At 37.1% G+C, this 23229-nt stretch overlaps 1 protein-coding gene across 1 annotated transcript in view; it reads right to left on the bottom strand.

The window, feature by feature from the left end:
- The window catches only part of LOC103608936 (uncharacterized protein KIAA0825-like), a gene marked incomplete at its 5' end in the record, with an annotated part of 52635 nt that extends 31984 nt beyond the window's left edge, over nucleotides 1–20651 (bottom strand). The window contains 2 exons of the mRNA XM_008593324.1: nucleotides 7680–7819; nucleotides 20541–20651. Coding sequence (XP_008591546.1) covers nucleotides 7680–7819; nucleotides 20541–20651 — 251 coding nt within the window. The remainder of the gene's footprint in view (nucleotides 1–7679; nucleotides 7820–20540) is intronic.
- Nucleotides 20652–23229: the final 2578 nt, after the last annotated feature.

Raw genomic sequence — 23229 nt, 5'->3', positions numbered from 1 at the left:
CAAGGTAGCCTGGTTTCTACTTAAATCCTTAAATTTTTATTGTTTTTCTATGTATTGAATCTTTTTAAAAAATTTGCAAAGACTCGTATTTTATTTTTATCTTTTAAATTGATAAATAACAATTGAATATATATTTATGGGGTACAATGTGATGTTTTGATATAGGTTTACAGTGTGGAATGATTAAGTCAGGGTAATCAGCAAATCCACCACCTCAAGGTTTCAGTTAGACAGGAGGAGTAAGCTTTAGTGATCTGTTGCACAGAATGGTGACTATAATAAATAATAACGCATTGCATATTTCAAAATTGCTAAAAGAGTATAGTTTAAACGTGTTGACTTTTTAATTTTTAATTTTGTTTTATTTTATTATGTATGCATTTATGTAAATTGCCTTCACTTTTTTAAAATTTATTTTTAATTGAAACATAATTGATTATACATATCTGTGGGGTACAGCATTGAATATTAATACCTGTGTGCAACACGTGATCCTCAAATCAGGATAATTACTATATTTATCATTACACAATGTAGTCATTTTTGTGTGTCCCTTTACCAATTTCAGGGATCCTCCCTCCCCCTCTTGAGTTGACTCTTAAACGGGCAATTTCTCTTTAAAAAGATGTGCTGAGAAAAGACCATGATACTACAGACAAGGTCTGATGACCACCAAGCATAGGTAGACTAATGGCCCAATGCTACAGCTGGTAGCCCTAGAGAGTAAGATGAGTTTTGAACTCCAGCTGTGCTCCTCAATGAATGCAATGTTTTTATAATATGGAACTGAATTAAAGCTATTTCAAGGGGAGATTCCCATCTGTCCAAGTGGAAATGTACTCAGACCTTGAGAGAGAAGTTAAAAGTGCCATGCTAGGGCTATGTGCAGGTCTCTTCTCCAAATGATCACATTGCAGAGAAGTGGTAAAGACACTGTCTGAGCCTGGGTGTTGCACAATATTCTAGAAGAGGGGTTGGCAATTAAAGACCAGGGAACAAATCCAGCCTGCCACCTGTTTTTGTATGACCCACAAGCTAAGACTGATTTTTACATTTTTAAGCGGTTGAAAAAAATCAGAAGTAGAATATGTTTTGTGACACGCGAAAATAATGTAAAATTCAAATATCAGTGTCCATAAATAAAGTTTCATTGGAACGCAGCCATACTCATTCACTTATGTATTGTCTGTGGCTGCTTTCATGATACAATGGCAAAGTTCTGTTGGGGCTCACAACACAACACCCCAAAATATGGCATCTTGGCATACTGCATATTTTAAGCTAACGGATGTTGGGAACACTACAGAAGCAGGAATGTCACTTTTTGACCTTCTCCCTCCATCCTTCCCTGAAGACCCTCACATGATGGGTGGCCTGTCCTATACTGGAAGGGAGAAAAGTCACAGAGAGGCCAAGAAGAACATGAACAAACAGGCCCTGCCACATTCCCCCCAGTTTATTACCATTAGATCATACTTCTTCCGACACACTTCTGCATGACTGTCCATAAATATACACAATTTTCCCTGTGTCTTTGGGTCTTCATTTCTGAAGGCTCCTGTCTCACTTAACCTATATTAAATAAAGTTGTTATGCTGTTCTCTTGTTAATCTGTCCTTTGTTACAGGGGTGTCAGCCATGAACCTTGCAATGGGTGAGGAAAAGATAGTACTTTTTCTCCCCTCAGTTTGGTAGTTGTGATAAAGACTGTATGGTATACAAAACATAAAATGTTTACTATCTGGCCCTTTATACAAAATGTTTGTCAGCCCCTGTTCTAGAACGTGAGGAAAAGATAGTACTTTTTCTCCCCTCAGTTTGGTAGTTGTGATAAAGACTGTATGGTGTACAAAACATAAAATGTTTACTATCTGGCCCTTTATACAAAATGTTTGTCAGCCCCTGTTCTAGAACATTGGAAAAAAATGTACATATGTTCCAGATATTTAATACTAACTACATAGTGATATCTTCCATCTATGCCCAGATCACTCAGAAGTAAAAGTGGGTGTCAGATTTTCAGATCAGTCTTTCCTTACCGCCCAATCTGTCAGTCTCTATCATTCTGTTTTAGAAAAGCATTTCATGGTACTTATTAGTAGCTGAATATATCTAATTTTTTATTTGTTTACTTTATAAGGCTTGTTCTCCCCACCTTCCGCCCAGCAATCAATCCCCAGAATACAAGCTTTATGTTGGCTATTTGGCTTGTCATGTTTACCACTGTATTTCCAGCCAAAGAAAAGTGCCTGGTACATACCTGATGCCCATTGAATATCAGTTGGATGGAGAACTTATTTATAAAATCAAGTAACCAAACATTTCCAGAAATTAACTCAGAAGAATATTGTTTCTTGTTTCTAAGAAGAATCATCTCCACAAAACCTCATGTTTTCGTTTCAGAATTCATTTCAAAACAATAGACTTTCAGGAAGTAACAGCTATTCTTTCTTCTAATGAAGACCACTTACTCAAGTGTGCAATTTACTCAATTTCTCTGTATCTGTTTCCTCATTTGAATAATGGTTCTAATAATCCAAGGGTCATAAATGAAATAATATGTTAAATCACTTTGAGTTGCTTGGGAAGAGATGGTACAAAAATTCATGATAATAGTATCACTTGTAATATGATGCGCAATTGTATCACATTACTAATACTAGAAGAACATTAGCAAAGAAGACACATGTTCTTACAGGCATAATAGACATTTCCTAAGTGCTGCGAAGAGATAAAATACAAAATATTTCAGCCACTGCCACGCCAGGTTAGATCTGCTTCTGCGTAGCTGAAGCATCTTAGCAAAATTCATACTGCCAATCTCCTAAGCTATAAGCAAATGTTCTCAAGCAGTACTAAATATATAGAACTGGACCATATTTATTTGACCCAGTTCTCATCTTTACATGCATGGCAGCCACTAGGGCAACACCTCTCCAGGCATACCAGTGTCCAAAAGGGTAACCTCATTTCCTAGGAGACACTTAAATTTATGCATAGGTGGAAGGGGAGAGTTACTGAGAGGCAGAGGGAGAGACTATTGCATAGACAGTACAGGAGTAATCAGAGAAGAAAAATTTATCAGGCATATTTTTCCAGGCATTCAGTATAAAAGAATGGAAAGAATTTAACACATATTAAGTACCTACTAAGTGCCAAGAAATGCACTAGGTGCTTTCTGTTTATTTAACCTTTTAAAGCTCAAAATGCAGGGGGCTGGCTGGTTAGCTCAGTTGGCTGGAGTATGGTGTTATAACAGCAAGGTCAAGAGTTTGGATCCCCTTACTGGCCAGTTGCCAAAAAAAAAAAACAAAACTAAATAACTATAATAAAGCTCAAAAGACATATTTAAGGTCAATATTAGTAATGCATTTAGAAATGAGCAAACTGAAGTTTAGACATAACAAAGCCAATGAATGAAACAGAATTGTTGTCATGGAAATTTAATCGGCCTCTATTCATTCAACAAATACTTTTTAAGCACATTCTATATGCTCAGTACCGGCAATGGATCGCAACCCTCAGTGTTGCGCCAGTACCAGACCGGGACCGGCAACGGGATCGCAACCCTCGGTGTTGCCCCGCACCTCGCTCAGCCAGCGAGCGGCCAGGCTGTATGTGGGATCCGAACCCTCGGCGGGAGCGCCGCCGCACTCCCAAGCGGTGCACTGTAGCAGTGCGCCACCGGGCCGGCCCCCAAAACATTGAGTTTCTGATATGCTTCATTATCTAAAAGATCAAGAAAATATTAACTAAAAGATAAGAGAATTTGAATTGATTCATTCATTTTAAGTTAACTATTGTTTGGTAGTGGTAGCAGCACTTTAACTAGAATTTTCTCCACTACATCTTTTTTTTTTTTTTTTTTAATCTTTAGGCACTTTGTTACAAGGTTGAAAAGTACAAAATGTGCTATCAAAATTATCCATTCCTGAGGTTTCTGATGGCTCCCATGAAGCTATCAACACTATTTGGTAAACGTTCTGTGACTCTGCTTGGATGGTGACTCTCCACATAGTATGGTGGGTGGAGGCACAGACTGTGGAAGCCAGCTGCCTGGATCAAATCCTGATTTGCCACTTACTAGGTGTGTGGCTTGATTTCTCTGTGTCTCAGTTTCCTCATCTGTAAAATGGAGATGATAACGGTACTTACGACACAGAGCTGCTATGATTCAATGAATGAACACATTTAAAGCACTTAGAAACAATGTCTGAAACATGTTGAATACTATGTATTTGCTAGTTTGCTGTTGCTAAATTACTACTGAATATCACAAGAAGCCAAGTTTCACTGGGAATCATTCTTAAGGCAATAGGCAAAGGAAAGAACGTTAGTCACATTTCATTCAAATGTCACTAGCAGGAAAGGTCACCTGCTAACAATTGGGAAATTTCCAAATGTTTGTTCCTTTGATGCCATATGTAAGAAAACAGTGAGGCAATGTGGCCTCAGCAAACTAATTACCAAAACAATTGCCCTGGGTTTTTAAAGTCAATAATCCAAAATTATATCTTACAATTTTAACATCTTCTATAAACATCTGTAGTTGAGAATCTTTTTTCCTTTGGAATTAAGATGGCCTAACTTAAAACAAAAACAACATACATTACCTTCTCATGCCATCTGAACTGTACCCAAATAGTGTTATAAACCACCTACCATGTGAAATAAGTTCATTTTTATGAAGTTTTAACAACGCAATCACTCCCTTAAACTGCCATGTGAAATCACTTTATTTTTATGAAGTTTTAGCAACATAATCACTCCCTCAAAATGCTACCTACATTATTTTTATACAGGAGGAATTATTATCTACTTCCTAGACATTTGCAGTCTATAAAGCATGTATTATAAGTTAAAATTTTACCATTCATTTATTTAATTCTGTTATTGTTTGATCCTCAGTGAAGTTCCATCTGAGATTACAAGATAGCCATTTTCCTACGCACTCTGCCAAATTTTTTTGAACAAATGTTCTGAAATACTGTGAGATTTTTTAATCGAATGAATGAAAAGAAAATCTCTACAAAAATATTACAAACTAGTTTGTATGTACATAATAATCTCCATTTCAGTATAGCTAATAAGATTCCGTGAGTATACTGGTTCTAACCTAAAGTGACAAAAATTTTACTGGACTTACTAAGTTGGTCAATCAATTGATTAGTGAACTCTGTCACTTCGCCCTTATGGTATTTAAAGTAGCTAGAAAAATTCAATACAAGATAATACCAGAGCAACCACATAACCTAATAGCCTTTGTAAAAAATGATGGGTATTTGAGCAGGTTAGGTAAATACACTGCTGTACTCCATAAGAACCACAACTAAAGGTGATACAATATGGTACCTCTGATAACTATAAATCTTTTAAAAATATCATGTTGTACATACCAGAAGGTGGACATAATTGTTTTCGATAAGTAAATGTGGGATTTATTTGCAAGACAACGTGATTAAGTATTCGTATCTACAGTTGCTCTTCCTATACTTAGTGGCTATACCAGGATCATCAAAAGGCTTGATCTCAGCTGATTTTCCAAGCTATTCTACATAACTCTGTCAACAGGAGACCATTTCTCTTATGAGACCACGCCCCTGAGCTTCAATGATTATATCGGAGTAACTCTCCCAGCCATGTCCGACACTCTCCATGTCATGTAGCTGCCTTGCCTGAAAGCTCAGATTATGGAGTTTAAGGGAAGCTCCATATTTTATATCCTAACTGATCACTGATTGGCCAAGCACTATTTATGGAGCTCTTTATGTAAAAAGCATGGTGCTAGCTTGAGAAGGAATATGAAATTCTATAATACAGTCCCAACTACCTCGCTGGAAAGACAAGTTATTTATTTACTTATTTCTGGAGGCTGGCCAGTACAGGGATCAAACTCTGGACATTGTTGTTATCAGCACCATGCTCTAACCAACTTGAGCAACCAGCAGACTGGGAAAGACAAGTTAAATACATGTGCATCAGGGTGTTCTGGTTGATCCAACCTGAGAGTGAACAGATAACAGTTCTTCATGATACTATTACTCCACTCCAGGGTTTAATTTGCATGAATATTTGTATTCGTGCAAATTCAAGGAAGGGCAGGGAACAGAAAGCTCTGGCTGGGTTCGGAATCCATGTCTACCCACTATTTATCAGCTGTGTGTACCTCTGAGTAAGTAGTATTTACTTTAAACTCCAATGTCTTTTTTTTTAACACAAGGATAATAATAGTATATACTTTCTAATGTTATAAGAAGAATAAAATTAGATAGTAAATGTAAAGTGCTTTGCATAGTGTCTGACACCTAATAAGTAAACAATAAATGTTGGTTACTTGAGGAAGTAGTTTTCCAAGTGCCAGTTTCCCCCTTAGTAGAATGAAGATACAACCTGAAGCTAAAGAAATTGCTTATAGGCGAACTTTGTGGGACTTGAGATTTGAGGCTGAATGCTATGAATCTCAATCATATATGAGCAGGCTGGTAGGTCTGATGACATCTGCTTCATTCATATACATATACAATAACAATATAAGGTAGAGTATGCTAATAAAGGGCAAATAAAGTAGTCAAGATAATGGACACTGTGAACCTTAGGGAAGGAAGAGATCATCGTGAGCTAGAGTGTTCAAAGATCTAGAACATCAACTGACCATTGCAGACTGGTGGAGGTTGAGCTGTCTATGGAGGGTCTTTTGAGTAGGAAAAACAGGGAAGCCAAGGTATGGAGAAAGCATATGCATGGGGTTCTGGGGACAATGACTAGAATGGAGGTGGGTGGGTGGTGTGTGCAAAGGAATAGTGGGAAAAAAGGTGAGAAAACGAGCGTGGGGTCATATGAGAATGGCTGAAGTACCTGGATTTGGTCCTGCAGGTGATGGGGAACTAGAGAAAAAAGATTTTGATGTGGGAAACCTATAGTGAAATTAGTGATTGATAAGACTAATCTGGCTTCACATGTGGTATAGAATATAAGAAATGCATATGAATATGTGAACATGGTTAGGAGACTCTTCACAGATGAAGGGGTCAGCAATGTGATATAATATTATACTGGCATAACTTTACTTGCTATTTCCTAAAATAGCATTCACAGGGGAAAAAAATCTAATTAAGAGAAGTATGTTCTTCTCTTAATTTCCATTCATAATTTTCTCATGATTATTTCTCCATGCCCCCTTGGATATGGCTGTAAGCCACAGCTTTCTTGTTTATAAGTTGCATAAGCACTGTTCATGATACACTAACATTTCTGGTGTTGCTCTAATGCAATCTTTGTCTCTCTCCTGTCTCTCCCTTCCCTCTCCCCTCTCTTTCCTCTCTCTCTCTCCTTGGGTCCAATTTAGACCTGTGCTTTGGAAATATAACTGCATTCCTATGAAACTGTCTTAGGCATTTCAAATGCTGCATATGGATACATTTCCATATAATGGTAGTTGTGATAGAACAGTGTCATATAAAAATATTGTTTTCCCTCATTCAGAGTTCCTGAAAAAAAAAGTTCAAATAGATAGGTAGGTAAAGCGACTCAATATTTTGCCAGCTGCTAATCCTGCTGACTATGGATACATGCAGTTGGTTTACATTCTTCTGCCAATATTTGAGTAGAAAAACAAACTTTCATTCAACTGGAGCAATGACTAGGTTTTTTAAGGACATTCTTATACTACAAATACTCACTTGAGCTCTTCAGCAAGATTCTCAGTAAAAGACCATCATGATGCAGTAGGGTTTCCAGAAGCAGGTTCCAATTACAGCTTGGCTGGGATAAGAGCAGTTTCAATTGACCCTCAGCCTTCAATCCTCCAGCTGATGGAGTCCTTTCAAAATGCAAGATAAAGATGGAGTAATGAAGTTAATTTATCTATGAAATTAATAGCCTTAAAGTACAGATGTAATGCTAACTCCTTTAAATGTCAATTCCTCCCAGATTATTCTGAAATGCTTTCATGCTTACTTACTTTAGTGTTGCTCAGGGAAGGAATTACATTTAATCTCAACTAGCTAAAAGCAAATTAACATTTGGTAGCCTCCCAAATTTAAAACTGATACAAAATAATCATGCTTATATTTCATGGAACTTTGTTTTTGTTTCATGGGGGAAAAATCATGTACGCATTTATTTTGAATGCATTCACTTATTTATTCACCAAATACATAATGAATGCCTACTATGTGCTATTAACTCCTTTCATTATTCATGGAAAGAAGTTCAAATAGGTTCTGGCTATGTTCTACGAATGCTGATAAAATTAAAGGAATTCAAAGCTTCTGTCAAGGGTCAACTGTAATCTAATTATTTAATATGTAAAGCCTTAAATCAACATACGGTTATCAGAATTGCTGCTAAAAGACAGACTGCTACCTACTTGGGTAATCATTTCATCAAAGATACATAATTCCAAGGCAAATAAGCTTCTACTTGCAAAATTATCATCAGTGTTGAACAGAAAATCGAAATCAGGTCCCCCACATCACCACTTTCATTTGCCAATGAATCAGCAGAAGATCAGAAAGTACAGTAGGAATTGAAAGCTGATAACATTATTTACCTTTTTTCCTTCTAAAATCTCAAAATTTAGGTTGGCTAAAGGTCACGACATGGGAAATCAGCTTGGAACAACAACAAAACAAAAAGGCAGGAAATGGTCAAACTCTATCTGGTGGCAGCCACAAGGATTATGGGAAGAGGGTGGCATTGGCAAGGAAAGGTGTGACTGAGTGATGTAGAAGTGTGAATGAGCATGAGATGCCTCAGAGCAGAAAACAATGCAGAGCAAAGGGTGTTGCTGAGAGAGACAACTGACGGCGTTATCATTAGTGGATGCAATTTACCAAGTGGTGAGCCAGCCAGTTATCAACACAGCCTAGACCAGTGATTTCAAAGCTTGGGCCCCAGACCAGCAACATCAGCATCCTTGAGAACTAGTTAAAATGCAAATTCTCAGGTCTCATCCCATCAAAAATTCAGGGATGAACCCCAAAAATCTGTTTTAAGAGGCCCTCTCTAGGGAATTCTGAGGTATGTTAAGGCTTGAGAACTACTCTTCTATGCAGTGCTTTCTGAAGCACAGATAGTGGGGATAAGACCAGTTAACATCATCTTTTCTGCCTCTATGCCTTTGTGTTCATATAGGTTGGCTTTGGCTGTAACCTGCAATGGACTGAATGCCTGTGTCCCCCCAAAACCCGTATGTTGAAACCCTAGTTCCAATGTGATAGTATCTTAAAATGGGGACTTTGGGAGGTAATTGGGACACAAAGGTGGAGCCTTCATGAATGGGAATAGTGTCCTTACAAGAAGAGGCCAAAAAGCCAGCTCACCCTCCTTCCAACATGAGGAGACAAGAAGTTGGCTATTGGTACCTGGAAGAGGCCCTCACCAGAACCCGACTGTACTGGTACCCCCATTTTGGACTTCCAGCTTCCAGAACAGTGAGAAATAAAAGTTTGTTGCTTAAGCCATCCAGTCTATGGTACACTTGCTATAGCAGCTTGAGCTGACTAAAACACCACCATCCATGCAACCAACTCCCTATAACCATTTACCTTTATCTTAAACCTACCCATCCTTTAATCTGCTGCAAAAATCCCACTTTCTCTGTGAAGTCTTCACTGAAAACTTCTCTTCACAATGGTCTCTCTCACTCTGAGTTAAAGCATTTATGGCAAATATATACATTTTAGCACTATATTATTTCATCAATTAGAGTTTTATCTCTTCACCCAGATTCAAGCCTCATAAAGACACTGGTTTTATACCCAAAACTTCTACCAGTGAACTAAACATATTCTGATTGACTTGTCTGCTCATACATGGGTAGGCAAACTCTTTTTAAAAAGGATGCTTTGCCAGAAAGTTGGGTAAGCAAAAGTGAGGATTCAAAGATATAAAATGAAGACGTTTCAAAGCACCCTCCCCCTGCCTTGGCTTGGTGTTTGGAACATCTCATAACCATAGGATGTGTAAAATCCTTCAGCCTGTGCTTGAACTTTGGCCCAACCAAGGCTTCCCATGTAAAACTCTGATAATGTAACTTGAAACAGAGTAACTCCTTGGGCAGTTGGTGGGGTAGAGTTAGCTGAACTCTTCAGCTAGAGGAATCAAGTTCACCAGTTCTGAGCATTCCAGGAGTTCTGAATTATTTTCCGTGATTTTTCTGGCTTTTGCAGTAATTCCAAATATGATGCCAAAGAAAGAATCTAATAGGTGTGCCCCTTGGACTGAAAAACTGAAGCAAATCCTCACATGGCCATCCCTACTTCCATCCTAAACCCTGAAGGCTGACTTCTAGAAGCTCCCTTGGGGGTCAGTAGAAGAAAAGCAGCTAGCTGGTAGTAAGTTGTATATTAAAACTGACTTGGTCTGTGAACATTTCCTACCTATATATTATGCTTGAGTTGAGTGCTGCTTTAAGGATACATTTAATGAACTGAAAGATCCAGTTTGGCTGGAGTGTAGGAAGGGAGGGGGATCTTTGAGAAACAGGCTGAAGAAAGAGACAAGAGCTAGATCATGGAGGGCCTCATTATCCCAAGGTGGGAATTTGTACCCATTGAAGAGTTTAAGGCAGAGGAATTTCCTGATTTGGTTGAAGGATGGAGAATGAATTGGAGGTGGTTAGTGTTTTTGCTCAGCCCTTCAGTCATGTAATAAAACAAAATAATTTGAATGTCATTTCATACCACTGTTTCTGAGTACCTGGTTATAAATAAAATCTCTCATTTACCAGATGGAAAGCTGTTTGTTGAAATGTACCTCAGTACTTGGATCGTTCAACTCATCACAGATTTTGAAATGTACAGTAGAATGACTCACTATGAGGAAAAATAAAATAGTACAAACATTCCTCAATCACCAAGCTCTGAGTAATAAACGCATTGAGGAGTCTGTGCTGGGCATATGGAGAAGCATATGTTCCCTCATCCTTTGAGCTGGTGGAGCTGTGAAAGTGAGATGAGCTGCACAAAAAAATGACAGAAAGGGAGATTTTATATATATGTATGTATGTACCAAATATGTACATGTTGAATTCTACTATAATACAAAGAAGAGAATGAAAATTTATAAATCCAGTAGAACTCATAAAGCTTATACTGAGAGACAGAATGAATTTATAGCTGGATTGTATTAGGCTTATAGTCTAATAAGTGCTATATTTCTGGGTCATGAATTGGCCTGAAAAAATTTTCAAATCCAGGTAGTAATGGGGTTCAAGCAGTACTGGTTTATGAAACTAACAAATTATTTTTATAGCATCATTGGGAAAAATCTTAGCTGTCTTCAGGTGAGTTTATTTTATAAAAATTCATCAATTAGTCCACTTATAATTTCCACAGGTTTTTGGTATGTACTCATACTGCAATAGAAAGTTAAAAAAATCTTAGCTGTATCAGTGTATACTGTCCTGACATCCAACTCAATTGTGAATAAGGCCCAGGCCAAAAGAAGTCTCTCTGGTAGGTTTAGACTGTGATATAAGCAGCCTTACTGCTCAGGCCATACGACTCACCATATATGCACCATGGCATTCATTGATCCTTTCATATATATGTCGTGCAGAAGCTGCCAGACTAGTAGAATATAGGAATGGACTCTGAAATGCACAGCTTGGGGATGACAACTAGCAGTGTTGGGGCACTCTCTGTCAAGATTTGATATTTGTGTTGAACCAACAGTCATTTTATGGTACTGTGACTCCCACAGATTAACTACACAGGTCTGGGAGCTAATGGGTGAAAGTAGAAGGTGTTCCCCTTGCCAAAGTGCCTGATGAACCACTTGGTAAATATGTAAATATGTGCTTTCCATCATCATAACTATAGCTTCTGTGGGAGCAGAGGTTCTAGTTTCCATGGTGGGATGGGGTGTGCACACCTCTACCAGGGGACCAGTTAGGATTTCACTACATCTGGTCATTTTTGACTCCCCATGCCAGCAGTATCATCGGGCAAAGAAAGGAGTCACTATATTGGCAAGGGTGATTAATCCTAATTATTATGAGGAGCTAGGGTTGCTGCTGCATAAAAGTAGCATGGAGGAGTATCTGTAACTCAACAGATTCACCAGTGCATCTCTTGGTGCTTTCATAACTGATAATAACCCTTTTAGAGGAGACTGCAGCAACCACAGTCTGGTAAGGGAATGGTAACTGGGGGCTCAACCCTTTGAAGATGAAGGTCTCAGTGACTCCACTGGGCAAGCAATATAAATCAGCAGATGCAATGGCCAATGGTAAGGGTAAGATGAAATAGGTGGTAGAAGAATGTAATGATGAATACCATTTTCAGACTGAGAAATAACTGCAGCAGGGGGTACTCTAGCCTGTCCCACTGACTCTAATGTAATTAAACTTTGAAGAATCAACGATAGGACTCAGAAATTTATCATAGGAAATGAGTGGATCTCAGTGGAGCAAGCAGAACATAGCAGATGTTGTCAGAGATTCCACATCAACTTGCCCTTACCTCTCAGTTCACACAGACTGACTTACCTCTGTGAGAGCCTGTGTTTCTCTACCTTCCAGCAAAACATGCTGTAAGTGTCAGGGAACTGATACCCCAGGAGCAGCCCTCAACCAATGGCTGATCAGAGTTGGTATATAAATACCTCGGCATCCTTGCTCCTTTGGCAAGATAACTCTGAAATATATATCTTACGCTGCTTCTCAGAATTTCATTGGAAGGTTTAAGTTCAAGTCACTCCTGTGGTAGTTGGCTTGATTACACAAATCTGTATTTGCTGTCTTCCTTTCGTTTTCTCACTTACACAATCCCTTCCAGTGTTTCCTCTACTTACAAAATAAACTAACTTGGATCCTTGTCTCAGGGTCTGCTTCTTTGGGAAATCCAAACTAGGATATGCATGAGGGAACTTCAGGAATATTGAGAAACTAGTCCAAGGTCGTTTAGCTAAAAAGGTGGCTACTAGATTTTGCATCCAATTCTCTCTGAGTTCAAAACTCACGCTCATTCTACTCCTCCAGATTTTTCCCATTCAACCTGATTGACATTTGGTGAGTAGGCTGTATTTTCCATTACTGAAGATGTTTAGCTTACTCAGTCTCCTGATTGAGGAGATCATGTTTTTGACCTGAAATCAAGTTTTTGGTCTCAGAGCTGATTCCAAAATTGAATCCATGTTATTCAAGGTATCTAGAGACTGATTTTGACCAGATGATTCCTGGCATGGATTACTGGACCATATTTATATCAGAGACTATAAGTAACATGATTCAGAGAACAAAGGCAAGGACATATCCAAAAAGAAACCAAGGGGAAAAGCCCTAATGTAAGAAAACAAAAGCAGAGAGGAAGTCTGCATATGACTGTACTACTCTGGGCTTTCCATAACTTATCCTTCAAAATCTTTCTAGGAAAAGCAGTAAAGACAAACATTTAAAGAAATTTTGTCATCTTTGGACGATCATTTTAGTACCTGAAGAAAAAGTTGTGGGGAAAAAATACCCAAAATACTTTTTCATCACTTTAACCAAAAGTGTGTAAATCATATGTAGTTATAGCATTGAAAATCCTTGCATATATTTTGATCTGTATAATGGGTATAGCAAAGTGTCTATGATCTTTATAATTAAAGATGATTCAATAGTAGAAACCAGACAGGATTTACCTGCACATTTACATATATAGGATTTGCCTTGATTTTTAAATAACATTGTCCACTAATATAGATTTATATTCTTAAGAGCCTTATTTTTCAAAGTCGGTTGTATCTACACTATCTGGTGCACAACTTAGAGGATAGGTGTTCGACCTATGAGGATCTGTACTTACCTCCTGATTTGAGCAAATTAACCTTTTCACTTTGGATGATCCCATTTTCCAAAAATCACCTAAAGACATTAGTACCTAAAATTCATGGCCCTAGATCCACATGTTAATGTTATGAGTTAGCATATCCCATTTCTAAAAATATATAAAAATCTAACTTTAATTTTTAAAATAATATGACATTTCAGGCATTAGTACCTAAAATTCATGGCCCTAGATCCACATGTTAATGTTATGAGTTAGCATATCCCGTTTCTAAAAATATATAAAAATCTAACTTTAATTTTTAAAATAATATGACATTTCAGCTATCAGTTTGGGCTCTCTCCAAAGTGCTGATCTAGCACCTAAATCACTGAAACACTGGACACCACTGAATCACCCAGCCATCTCTTTTGAGGGGAAGTTATCTCTCTGGAGCCGTTGACTATTATCGGTCCCTGTCTACCAGATAGTGCTCTTCACATGGAGTTCAAGAAAGGTCTCATTCAGTACCACACTCTGATAAGTGCAGGCATCCAATGAGAAAGCAGTTCAATATTCCTTCCACTGCATCACCCTTGTAGGAGGTCCTTTTAATCTGTTTAGATAATTGATAAAATCTGCCACTTTCTGAAACATATCACTCTTCACTAACACAGCAGTTATGAATGATTGTTTAGTAAGTATTACGGGATGGGTGCCACGGAGGCACGTTAGCTCATTTAATCCTCATAACTCTCTCATGAGAGTCCTCAGAAGTTAAGGGAAGAAGATGTTTCAAGACAAAGAAAGCAGACAATGGTAGTGCATGCTGTTTTCAAGTAGACGAATAAGATGGTATTGTACTTACGTCTCAAATTCCTCACCAAAATATAAACCGTTTCATATATGGGGAAACTAAAGTTCACACATGTTAACTAACTTTCCAAGATCACAAAACTAAGTGAGTATATAAACCAACATGAAAATCTATAGTTGTTTTCTATCATCACCTTGCTGGCTCCATTTCTGTATCCTTATTTACATAATACCTTTAAATCATAATAGAAAAGGAGAGATATAAACTAAGATATCTAGGTATATTAAGTACCTAGTTCAGCTGACATTTTCACATCTTTTAATAATTGCTCCACAGATACTGACTTTCCCTCTGAAAATCTTTTCAAAGATCCAGCTGCTCATCCGTTCACACTCAGGAACAGCCATTTAAGAGCTTCGGTGTTAAAAAGCTCTCATTACTTCTCCCCTGGCTGTTGGCTCTATGTCAGTGCTTGGCACCTCATCAGAGCACAAGCTCTTTAAGTCCTTCTCCTCAGTCCTATGGCGTAGCTTGTCAGCAACAGCTTGGAGACCAAAACTCTTTTTGTCCTCCTCCCCAGATGTTCTCACCTAAGGATACTAGAAGTCACCTCCTCATCAAGACTGTGCTTCCCATGCCTGAGCTTTACCACTCAGACTGAATGTTTGTACCATTTTATATGGTACATACCTGATTCAATGTTACTTTAAACTCATTTGTTCATTCACTCCTTTATTCCGATAACTTCGTATAATGTATGCTATACGAAGTTATTACGAAAGCAGAGTTTATGGGGAAATAAGTATCAGAAGAGGTTGGAGAGCTGGGTAAGAATTGCACCTTTGTAGATCTTATAAGATATGCTAAAATTTTTTGTGTATATTCAAGGACAAATAGAAATTTGTGGAAGGCTTTTAGCCATAAGTATGACATAATAAAATTTGAGTTTTGAAAATAGATTTGGGTTTGAGAAAACTCTGGCTGCAGTTTGGAGAGCATTGGAAATGGAAGTCAACATATACATGGGAAGAATGCTAGGTTACTGCATTGGTTAGGAGAGAGATGATGGTGGTACAGATTAAAGCAAAAGTGGTGCTATGGATAGTAGATACTAGGATTAAAATTAATGAGACTCAGTAATGGATTTTGATATGTAGGAGAGAAAAAAGGAAGAACCCAGGTTTCCTCCTTAATTTCTGGCTTGTACAATTGGATGGACATACTAGTAGCTGACATAGGAAATAACAGAAGAGGGGAATATATTTCCTAAGTTCAATTTTGGTCATGCTGAGTTTGATGTGTCTTTGTGGTTTCCAGGTGTAAACCTCAAGAAGGTACTCATGTTTGGTTGGCACCCACAAATATATGGGTCTGTAGTCTAAGGAGAGGTTAAAATTAGACCTATGAATTTGGGGGAGGGGTGGAGCCCACGGGGAGTACAGGAAGCCACAGGAATGATAACATCATCTAAGAAGAATTATACGATACAACACTGCAGCACCCAATATTTAATGGCCAGGTTAAAGTAGATGAACCTGCAAAGGAGAAAGAGAAGTAGCAACAGGAAAAGAAGAAGGAAATTGAGAATATCTCAGGAGGAAATCAGGAGAATATCCCAAGATGGAGGAAGTGGACAATGGTATTGTATGATGTTGTCAAGTAGGTAACTGAGATTTCATTCCTCACCAACAGGTAACAATATGAGGAAAGGGACTTTGTCTCCAACTTCACTGCCTGCCTCTTTCCTCACCATTAACACCTAGCATGATGCCTTACATGGAAAAAGTTTTTTACAATGGTATTGTATGATGTTGTCAAGTAGGTAACTGAGATTTCATTCCTCACCAACAGGTATCAATATGAGGAAAGGGACTTTGTCTCCAACTTCACTGCCAGCCTCTTTCCTCACCATTAACACCTAGCATGATGCCTTACATGGAAAAAGTTTTTAAAATGCACTTATTGAAGAAATGCATCTTGGTGACATGGATGAAAGGAAAGACTCATATAACATACAATTTGATGAAGTAAAATTTTAGGGAGAAAAATATATATATATATAAAAATAAAAAACAGGATTACATTGGGTAAAAGCATAATAGAAACAAAAGCACAGTAGAAAGAAATATCTACAGCTCAGGACAGACTGGCCATTAATCAAAACATCATGTTGTCAACACAAAAGAAAATGAGCAGTGTAAAGTGAATGGTCTGTTTACTCAAACTGAGCATGCTACTTGGATTCAGGGTGTACTTATAACCTACTTAGCTAAGGAAGACCTAAAAAATATTTGGAAATGTTTAAAGAATCACGTGAAGATGAAAGTTTGGAAAATAACAGAAAGCATTATAATGCAACATGCTGTAATTGATCCAGACAATATTCTCTCTTGAACATTTAAATGAGAGTACAATATGGTGTCATAGTACTAACCTTCAGATTACGAGAGTACTTCAAAAAGTTCATGGAAAAATGTAGTTAAAAGATAATACAAATCTTTACGTGAACTTTTTGAAAACTCCTCATATTCTCCACATACCTTAGTTTAGTATGAAACTGATTACCCTTTCTAAATCAACTCACATTGTTAGCCTGAATACAGTATTTACTTCTTGCTTCGAAAATACATTTATTTTCCTAAAGCAAACTCTTCTAAACTTGATTTGCAGGGTTCTAAGACAACATGAAAAATTCCGTTTTATGCATTATATACTTCATGGTTTTCTCTAGTAAGCTTATAGACAAATGCTTGGTCCATACATCTGTTGATCCATTCATAGCTCTTATTTTAAGTCTTAATTTCACGTCCTTCTCCTTTCTTCTCACCTACTGTTAATTAATTAACTTAACATTGTTAAAAGCTGACTTAAATCCTTTCGTCTTAATTTCATGTCCTTCTCCTTTCTTCTCACCTACTGTTAATTAATTAACTTAACATTGCTAAAAGCTGACTTAAATCCTTTTTGAAATAAGGTACAGTTACAAATAAGCAAATAGACTAATGACTAAGATCCTTCATAATATTAACTATTTCAGTCAGCTCTCCTCTCAGCTTTCCAAAAAAGATTCCCTTAATTTCCCTTTTCCAAAAAAGACTCGCCTAATATATTTTTAGTTTGTCGTCATCCAACTTCTGTATTTCCTTGAAAAGTTCATTTTAGTTGCTAAGGTGAAAAATGGAGTTTTGAAGGAGATAAAACTATAAACCCCCCAAGACATGTTTTTTCAATATTAATTTTTCTATAGGTATTTTTTGTGTGCTTTAAATGTGGTAGCATAGCATAGTTCAGCACTTCTGAGTTGTGTCCCACCTTCCAATAAGTACTCATCCCCTGGGAAACAAGAGTTCTTTCATCCAGCAAGTTTGGAGACTCTGCATACTAGATCCCTCCTTTGGAGACCGATTATCTTAGTCCATTTTGTGTTGCTATAACAGGATATCACAGACTGGGTAATTTTCAAAGAACAGAAACTTATTTCTCACAGTTCTGGAGGTTGGGAAGTCCAAGATCAAGGCACCAGCATCTGGTGAGGGCTTTCCTGCTGCACCCTCACATGGCAGAAATTGGAAGAGCAAAAGAGAGTAAACCCACTTCTGCAAGTCCTTTTATAATGGCATTAATCCATTCACGAGGGCAGAACCCTCGAGACCTAAACATCTCCCCAAAGGCCCCAGATCACAACACTGTTGCTTTGGGGGTTAAGTCTCCAACATATGAAATTTGGGGGACACATTCAGACCATGGCAGAGATAAACACTGAACACTAGCACATCTGAGGCCCTGAAAAGTCAAGCCATAAAAAAGAGACTTTACATATTGAATAATTGACCAACTTGTTTGTGCAGGGCAATGATTTTTCATGCATACCTGTTAACATCATCTTGAACTGCTTTCCCTTTGAAAGGTGGAGGTGGAGTTGTTAAGAGCTTGAGTTTTGGAATGGAAAAGGCTGAGTTCAGAGCCTGACCTCCCAGCTTTGTTCTCTTCATAAAGTTACTACCTACACATCACTTTGCTTTCCATAAAAGAAGCCCTCAGCTACTTACCTCACAGAACCGGTGTGAAGTTTAAAAGAGATAATGTAGGTAAAACTCTTGGCACCATGTCTGGTACACACTTATCACTCTAAAAATCTGGCTGGCTTTTATGATTTCATAATTTCTAACCTGCACTTTCCCTGTAACTATATCTCCCTATGTCATTAAATATTTTTCTAAACCAACCCTTTTAATGACTCCACAGAAGTCTATCATATGGATATTCCATAACAGATTTGTCTAATATCATACATTAGAAGATGCATTTCCATTTTTTCTTTTACAAATAATACTTCGATGGACATCTTTACATATAATATTTGTCAACATCTCTGATTAATTTCTTATGGTTGATTCTTAGAAATGTAATTGCTGGATAAAGGAGAAAATATTTTTAAGTTTTTTTGATACTTATTATTAAAATGCCCTCCAGAAAACTTGCATCAAATTGCATTTCCACTATGGGCTGAATAGTCACCCTCGTGTTGTAATCTTTGTGATAGGATAGCAGTGCGGATTCGTCGATGAATAGAAGCTGAAAGAAAGAAATGTCTTGTTGCATTTTTGCTTGCTTTGGGTATAGAAAAGAGAAAGAAGTTAAATATAAGAATTGGCTATTTGAAAGATAAACCCATTTTCCTGCTGACTTCCCAGGCCTCTTGCTGGGCTTAACTGCACAAGCCTGCAAGTAGAAGTCTTACAGGGCTACACCTGTAAGAAGGGGAATAACTCTGGTGGTTTCAGATACAAAATAAAAGAAGCCAATAAAAATAGATTGAAGCAAATGTGATAACAACATAGAGGACAAATATGTTTAGAAGTTTAGAACTCATGAGAATGATACAGCTTGTCTGCTTAATTCACACTGTAAAAGATCCAGTTGTTTAATTTTTATTTATGCAATACTGAGTAGAAAGAGTTGGTTATTTAATTCTGAATGACATAAAATATATTTACTTGCAAGATGACAGGATATTGATATGACAGAGTGTTGAGGATATTCTATTTTCAGGAATCAATCATAAGTAATTAATTAGAGATGTTAACAAAGTTTTACAGGTAAGTGAAGTAATAACAATACACTTTAGTCCTTGAAAGCAGGGTCTATGTCTCATTATTCTTGGATTCTCCATTACCGATACAGGGGCAGGCAAATAGTTGGCAAGCAGTAATGTTTGTCATGTCAATAAAGACTTGCATATGAGGTTTTAATACCCTCTATATATGGGTGGGATTCTTGTTCCATAAGAGAAAGATAACAGTCAGTCGATTTAGATGATGAAATTGCTGATAGTGTATTTCCCCATAGAATGTATGGGGATTAACAATATCTCCTTTAGCTACACATGATATTTTTATTCTCAGATACCAAGGAAAGGTACATTCCAATGACATACTCAGCAAAAAGTCAAACTGCCATTCCACATAATGCCACAAAATGTCATCAAATTACTCTGGAAGTACATTTCATACTGCAAATGATTTCCTTGTTTTTAAATGCTGTTAATTAAATAATAAAAGTGAAAGATCCTACTCATAATTTTAAAAGTTAATTCTCTCTCAACTTCTACCTAAGGCTCTGAGTTAGTTACATAAACTATCCAGTTTTGTTGTCTATGATAATTAGCTGAGAATTGTCAAATCCCTAGTCATAGACCAAAAAGGATGTTTTAAAATAGAACTAAATTCCAAAAATTCAGTTTTCCATTTCATCACTAAAGCAATAAGTTAATGGAATGATTATGAGTAGTGTGCCTTGGATTCTTGAACTAAAAAAAAAAGAGAAATAATGCTCTTTACTTACCTCCCTATTGTTAAAAGTTGTAAGTTCTTTTTGTAAGATGTATTTATATCCATGGATAAAAGTTTCTATTAAATTTTTAAAGGAATCATAGAATTATAGATAGTATGGCATGTAGAGGTTCTCACCTGAGTAAAGAAGGGTAGAAATGTGATATGCACGAAACCCAATGTAAAGGTTGGTTGAAAAATGATTTTAAGGAATGTGAAGCAGACTCATCCAGGCCATGCTGAAAAGTCCTAGGGAAACACAAATAATTATTTCAGAATATATGGGAAATATTAACTGTGAAGACCATTGAAATAACTTTTGATTTTTACTTAGTATTCAGTTACACAATTTTGACACAAAATGGTATTGAGCTAGAATGGACAATGTACTCACTTCATCCACTTGGGGTTTATGTTAATAGGTGGTGCAGGTGCCAGGCAGGCAAGTCAATACAGCCGTGAAAAACCATGAGTTGAAACTTGGGAGCTTTATAAACCTCTCTATAACAATCCTTACTTACATTTGGGGAGGTGTAACAATGCCATTATCATTTAATTTTTTAAAAATGTCACATTATAAAATTTGTCAAAGATAAATGCATAAAGAATAATACAATGACATAATACTTATGTCTCCCATAAGTAGTATTCTTATATCCCACTGGATCCTCCTCAAACTGAATCCAATAAATGCCGATATTTTGTTATATTTGTTTCATTAATGGAAAAATGTTTAGCATGAAGGTAACTCTTTTAATCTTTAAAGTGATTTACAAATACTAAACAATTAGTGAGAATTTATAATTAGTTCTGTATGCTCTTAACAGTCTAGATAGGGAATTTAATTGAAGGAGAATTTAATTGTAAAATTCATGACTATGATTTCAAAATTAGAACAATTTGGCCAGAATACCTGGTCTACAACTATCTTTGGGAAATGACTAATGTTTTTCTAGATTGGCTCAAATTCAACTACAAATCTTGACATTATAAGAAAGGATTAGTTACATAAAATCTTTAGTAGACAGCTTGGCTAATAAAAATTTTATAATAACAGGAGACTATATTTACTCACACAGAGATAAGAGTGATGACTGGGAACATTTTAAAAATTGAATTATTTGAAGTGGTACTGTCTCTATTTACACATAGTACAGGAACAATAGTGTCTTTTGGTACTAAATGATATGCAGAATAGAATTCCATTTTGAAAACCCATCCCTATCTTTTCACTCCACATCTTGCTTCTTGTATCCACATTTTCCAAATTTGATCCTTGTCTCCCCTGGTTGTCTTGCTGAATAGAATATCTTCCAATTAAATATACTTGGAAGTTTTTTAGACATTTAATATATCACCTCCTCATTGAAAACCATTTTTTTCTCACCAAATTTCAGGTCAGAACAAAATTCCTTAAATAGGCTTCAAAATCAGCTGTAATATTTCCATTGCATGCATTCTGCTGTATGAGCTAGAGAGGCAGGCAGAAGCTAGGTCCTGTACCACAGGATATGCATTTTAAAGGAGTCTGGACTTTGTACCGACGAGGAATCACTGAAAAGTGTATAGCATGAGAGTAATACTAGCAGTTTTATATCTAGAAAAATCACTTCAGCAATAGTGAGGAGAGTAGGTGGGATGGGATCAAGGCTAGAAGAAGGGAAATAATGAAGATGATATTGCAATAGACCAGTCAAAAGAGGATAGGAACCTATAACACGATAATAGACAGAGGAGATAGTGAGTAGGAGACAAATATAAAAAATGTTAAATTAATAGAATTAACAACATTCATCCCCTGGTGACATGGGGTTGGTGATGGCATGAGGGGGAAGAGAGAAGGGGAAAGTTAAGGAAAAGGGAGAAGCCTAGGATGAATCGCAGGTATTTTACTTAGTTTTAGATATGTTGAGGGGGCTGCAGACATTTCAAGTATCTGAAGAGAGGCATCCAGTAGGAACTTGAATTCACTGACTTAACACAACAAAAGATATCTGGTTTGAAGATGTGGAAGTCATCAGCATAATGGTGAAGCCATAGGAATGGGTGAATTTACTAAAAAAAAAAGTGTAAAATGAAATGATGGTCAAGAACAGAATTTTAGAACACATCAAAATTTAAAGGGTGAGGTGAGAAAAAGAAACACTCAAATGAAATCAGGAAGGAAGAATCAGAGAAGTAAGCAAAGAGCCAGGAGAAAGTGATGTAGGAAGCTAATGGGAGAAAAAATGGCCAATAGTGTCAAAAGCTGCAGAAAGGGTAAGAAGAAAAGAATCCACTGGAGTTAGAGATTAGTATGTATGGAAGACCTTGCCCATGTGGTTTTGTTGAGCATGGTGAAGGTAGAAGTCTAGTTGCAGCACACTGAGTGAAAGGTAGGTACAACAGTACAAACAGTGAGTGCAAACTGTTTTAGGAGGGAAGCACGACAGTAAAAGAGGAATGTTTTTTCCACAAAAATTCCTTGAACTATTTAAGTCAAGTGAACAGATACGATGGGGGGGGAGGGGATGGGGTGGAAAGGAACGGATAAAGGGGCATGAAAATCAACTACAATGTATTTTGAGAATTAAAATAAAAAATAAAAGAGGAATGTTTTTCAATACAGGAGATGCTTAGGGGAAGAAGCCAGAAAATAGAAAGAATATTTAAAACCTTGAGGCCATGGAGTAAGAGGTAAATGTAGTCAAGAGCTCAGGTACTTGCTTTAGTTGGGGGAAAAAAAAGGCACATTGATCAGAGACCAATCAAAGGTCGTGGAGGTGAGTAGGGACCAAAATAATCATTGAGAATAGAGATGAGAAGTTAAAGTGCATTAGTGGTCTGC

Source organism: Galeopterus variegatus, unplaced genomic scaffold, assembly GCF_000696425.1.
Source record: "Galeopterus variegatus unplaced genomic scaffold, G_variegatus-3.0.2 Scaffold8996, whole genome shotgun sequence".
NCBI classification, from domain to species: Eukaryota; Metazoa; Chordata; class Mammalia; order Dermoptera; family Cynocephalidae; genus Galeopterus; species Galeopterus variegatus.
Note: the sequence above shows the minus strand (reverse complement) of the source record. Positions and strands in the feature narration are given on the sequence as shown.